This window comes from Phaethon lepturus, unplaced genomic scaffold, assembly GCF_000687285.1.
Source record: "Phaethon lepturus isolate BGI_N335 unplaced genomic scaffold, ASM68728v1 scaffold52877, whole genome shotgun sequence".
NCBI lineage: Eukaryota > Metazoa > Chordata > Aves > Phaethontiformes > Phaethontidae > Phaethon > Phaethon lepturus.
In genome coordinates, this window is record NW_010550805.1 from 1 (window position 1) to 4,153 (window position 4,153).

At 51.0% G+C, this 4,153-nt stretch overlaps 1 protein-coding gene across 1 annotated transcript in view; it reads left to right on the forward strand.

Moving 5' to 3' along the window:
* Positions 1–48: 48 nt before the first annotated feature.
* WDR73 (WD repeat domain 73) overlaps positions 49–4,153 on the forward strand; it is a gene marked incomplete at its 5' end in the record, with an annotated part of 5,272 nt that continues 1,167 nt past the window's right edge. The window contains 4 exons of the mRNA XM_010290647.1: positions 49–137; positions 1,049–1,137; positions 2,065–2,132; positions 2,902–3,066. Coding sequence (XP_010288949.1) covers positions 49–137; positions 1,049–1,137; positions 2,065–2,132; positions 2,902–3,066 — 411 coding nt within the window. The remainder of the gene's footprint in view (positions 138–1,048; positions 1,138–2,064; positions 2,133–2,901; positions 3,067–4,153) is intronic.

Genomic DNA, 4,153 nt, shown 5'->3' on the forward strand with positions numbered 1-4,153 from the left:
GGGGGGCTTCCCTCACCGTGTCCCTGGCTCTTCGTGCCCACCCCCAAGGTGTCTGTGTAGCCGGGTATGGGCAGTCTGGTGGGAACGAGATTCTGCAGCTGCTCCCGCCACCAACGCTGCAGGCGAAGGAGACCCAGGTGGGTGTTGCAGCCAGGGTGCCACCAGACCTCTCTGGCCTCTTTTGCCTGGTGTCTTCAGAGACCAGGCTGTGCTGGGCTGGGCTTCACAAGCTGTTACCTGGTCTCTGATGCTCTGACAAGGGCTTGGCCAGGTTTTGAGCAGCTTTGGTTGAAAGGTAAAGCACGTAAGCCACCCGGCTGCTGTCCAGTTGAGGTAGCGCGGGTTGGCAGTCCAGTCGTGTAATCAGAATCACAGAATCATTAAGGTTGGAAAGGACCTCTAAGGTCCTCAAGTCCAACCGTCAACCCACCACCACCACACTAAACCATGTCCCAAAGTGCCACATCTACATGTTTTTTGAACACCTCCAGTGATGGTGACTCCACCGCTTCCTTGGGCAGCCTGTTCCAATGCCTGACCAATAGAATCATTAAGGTATCCTGCTGCTCTTCAGGCAGCTTGTGCCATGAAAACTTAATCTCCAGATGTGTGAATGAAAGCATTGGATGGGGAAATAGAACAGATGAGGACACCAAGGTGAATGAAGAAGGGACTTGCTGAGATGCCTGAGCCTGGGGGACCACACTGATGAACAGTGAGGCTGGCCCTTGGGTGGATGACCTCCACACTAAAGTAGAAGGTGGTGTTTGGTCACTGAGTAAGCAGAAAGCTCCTGAGCCAGACTTGCACGGATAGCAGTGAACCCAGGCAGAGTTCTAGGCAGGAGCTTTCTCCAGACTTTTTTTCCTCTAACTATTTTGGGATCCTTCAATCCTATAGCTCCTGTTGAAACAGGCATTACTGGATGGGCAAGAGCTTTACCGAGTGAGAGTGTGTCTTGTGGCTCTGTTTGTTTTTTCGTGGTAACTGACCACACCGAGTTCTGCACCCTTAAGTGTGAAGAAATTACTTTGTCTCTGATTTCTAGGGCCTATGTCCAGAGAGAGATTTCAAGGTGGAATGTGGTGGATTTTCAAACCGCCCAGTGTACAGCCTGAAATATGTGCCAGACACCAGGTATGGCCACAGGGTCCTTCCAGGGCATACTGGAGATGGAGAGGGGGCTTGTCCACTGAGAGTGAGCTCCTTTTTCTTGCCTGCTTCCCAGCCCAGCTGGTCAATCCTGCCAGCTCTGAGAGCACTGTGAGTCTGAGGGAGGATTTACTGGCCAGCAATACAACAGTGGTCCTCCCAGAACCCTGTCGTGATGTTTGGAGAGGAGCTGTCTATCGGGGTGCTCAACAAAACAGGGTGCACCCCACCGCTGCGGTACTGAAAGCTGCAGTGGTGTGTCTTGTGGGGCAGCTAGCAGGGAAACTGAAGCTGCTGCTGGATAGCGTGGATCCTCAGCTTCTTCAAGAAGTGAGCCACACGGGCTGCTGACATCGATGCTGGCTCACCAGGGATCCCTCCCTATCCTGCTTCTGAGCAGCGGGGGCCTGTGTAGCTTCTCCTGCTCTGCCTTTCCTATGCCTGCCTTCTGCATTTGGCACGGCGTGGAGGTACTCAGCAGGCAGAGCGGGATACTAGTGGCAGCTGCCTCCGCTCTGTAAGTCCCTGCGTATGCAAGGTTCAGAAGGTTTTTTTCCTGCTGTGGATTGTAGACCAAACAAACACGCTTCCCTCAGGCTGATTCATTTCACTCCTACAGCTCTCCTACACAAGCCCCAGTTGCTACTTTGGGGTTCTTTGCGCCGTTCTTAGTCTTGCAGTTTTGGAAAATGTGCTAATTAAATGCCGTTGCGTGGGACTGTGTTCGCCTGGGCTGTGTAGAGCACCCTGGCATGGGGCATTCTGGCATTGCTGTCCTTATGGCCCCTTCTCTGCTCCAAGCGGAGGCAGGAGCTCCTGAGCACAGGAGGAGCAGCAGACCAGTTTGTCCCAGGGAAAAAAGGCTGTCCTCTGCTCCTGAAGAGTTTTGTGGGGTTCTTTTTGTTTCCTCAGCTTGCTGGTGACGACTGGCCCACCAGACAGCTCCCTCCAGGTCTGGCAGGTGTCAGCAGAGGACTCTGGTAAGGGAACATGTTTCTGAGCTTGAGTAGTTTCTCAATGTAGTCCTTGCGTCAAGCTTCCCCCTCTTCCTGGGGTATAGAATGAGGAGAGGAGTGCCAACCCCATTCAGTGAAGTCCTGAGTGACTGCCCTTGTGTGGCAGGGGCTGGAGAAGGGCATGAGACAAGAGTCTACACCAATTCGGGTGGCTTGGAAAGATGTGGGCTCGACGACGCAAACCCCGTAAGGGGATTAGTAGGTTTAGGCCTGTCACAGTGGCTTTCCGCTTATTTGTGAGCTCTTACTCATACACACAGGAACCCCAATCATATATTTGGCACAATGTTCCCTTAATAACTCCAAGGATTAGAAATAAAAAGCTCCATACATCACCTTTCAGGATGTACCATGAACAGCCTCAATTCCTCAAACCTATGTCTGCCTGCTTCTGGAAAAGGGTTGCTGTTGCTTTGTGCACTCTTGTGAAATACGTTGGAACCACCAGAAAGGAAGTGCAAAATGCTATTAGAAGTTTTCTTATTCTTCTTCATTGAAAATAAGCATCTTGATTCACAACTTTCCATGCATGTTGCTAGGTTTTAAATGGCTTGCTGTCAGTCCTGGGTATGTTGGAAGGAGTGTTTTTTTTCTGGAGGGTGGTTAGTCATAATTGGATTTCTTATTGGTTTAGTCGCACGTAGCTTCGTGAGGCATCTTTATGAAACAGCTTAATCTTGTGGATTACTTGATTCCTGATGTGTTTTACAGCTGCTTACATCTCTTTCAATAGATGTTATTAAACCTGTAAGTGCCATACCTACAGAAAGTGTCCCTGGGCAACCTTGGGCTAGAATTGCAACCATTTCGGCCAGAGCCCCATGGGTCCTTCACGGCTCAAGACTGAACAGCGTCCAAATTACAGAGGTTGAATCAAGGAAAAATGTCTACATGGCAGGTATTCAAACCAAATCTAATGATGGATTTTTGGAAAGTTGGGAGTTAGGTAAAGCAAAGTTTAACTGCTCAAGTGGCAAATATTTCATCAGGTGGATACTTTCAGATATGTGCCAAAGGCTATAAAGGTATTTGCAGAAAGTACGTTGTACTGAGGAAAGAGGTTACAATGCTCTGGTCCATCTCCAGCTTCTCACTACTGCCATGCCAGTGATTTCTCAGGCTTCTGCCCCAAATCTGTGCCCTACAGGAGCTCCATAGATGGTTTCAGTGCAAAGAATTGGGTTAGCAGAGGGCTGCTGCATGTGTTGTCCCAAATGAGGGAGGTGCTGTCCCCAGAGCCCCATCGCTTGGGGTCGTTGAAATCAGCATCAGCGTCTGAGTGAGCTCTGTGCTACTCTGTGCTCTGTCCGTGCCGGTGGGAGGAGGGATCATGCCAGCCTTGTTAAACCAGCCCTGCCTTACCTCGAGGTGGTTAATCCAGGTCTGGTTTGCTGGGGGTCCTGGAGACCATCTGCCTTTACCTACACAGTAAGATGCAGTCCTCACACACTTCCTTCCCTGCTGAAGAAAATATGTGTGTCCAGTGGCTGTAGCCCAGTTGTGCTGAGCAAAAGGAGGGAAAGGCAAGTCTGTCTGTCACAGCAGGGCTCTGCTGAGTCCCTGTGCTACAGGGACTCATGTGACTCCCGCTGCTGAGGAGTACTGCTGGAGGCATCTGCTCTCAGAGCCCTGATCCGTGTCAGGTCCCCCATGGGAGCTCAAACAGAGCTAGTGTTAGTCCTGAGCCTGCCTGTCTCCTCTGCCTGGGTGTTAACATCGCCTCTTCAGGGATACAGACTGTGCCCGCTCCACATGGATCCCATGCAGAGGTAATTCCCAAGCAGGCTGTCAGTCTCTGCTGCTGGCTCTCTTGAAGAACTAACTAGCATTGCTTGAAAGCCACTTCTAGAGACAAGGCTGGAAATCTGCTTTCTCAGGCAAGATCACAGCAGAGAAATCATGCAAATGCTCCTCATGGCATCTGAGGTCTGCCTCTCTCTTCTAGCCTCCAGAAACAGCGAGGAGCTCAGCGGCCTGGCATTCCT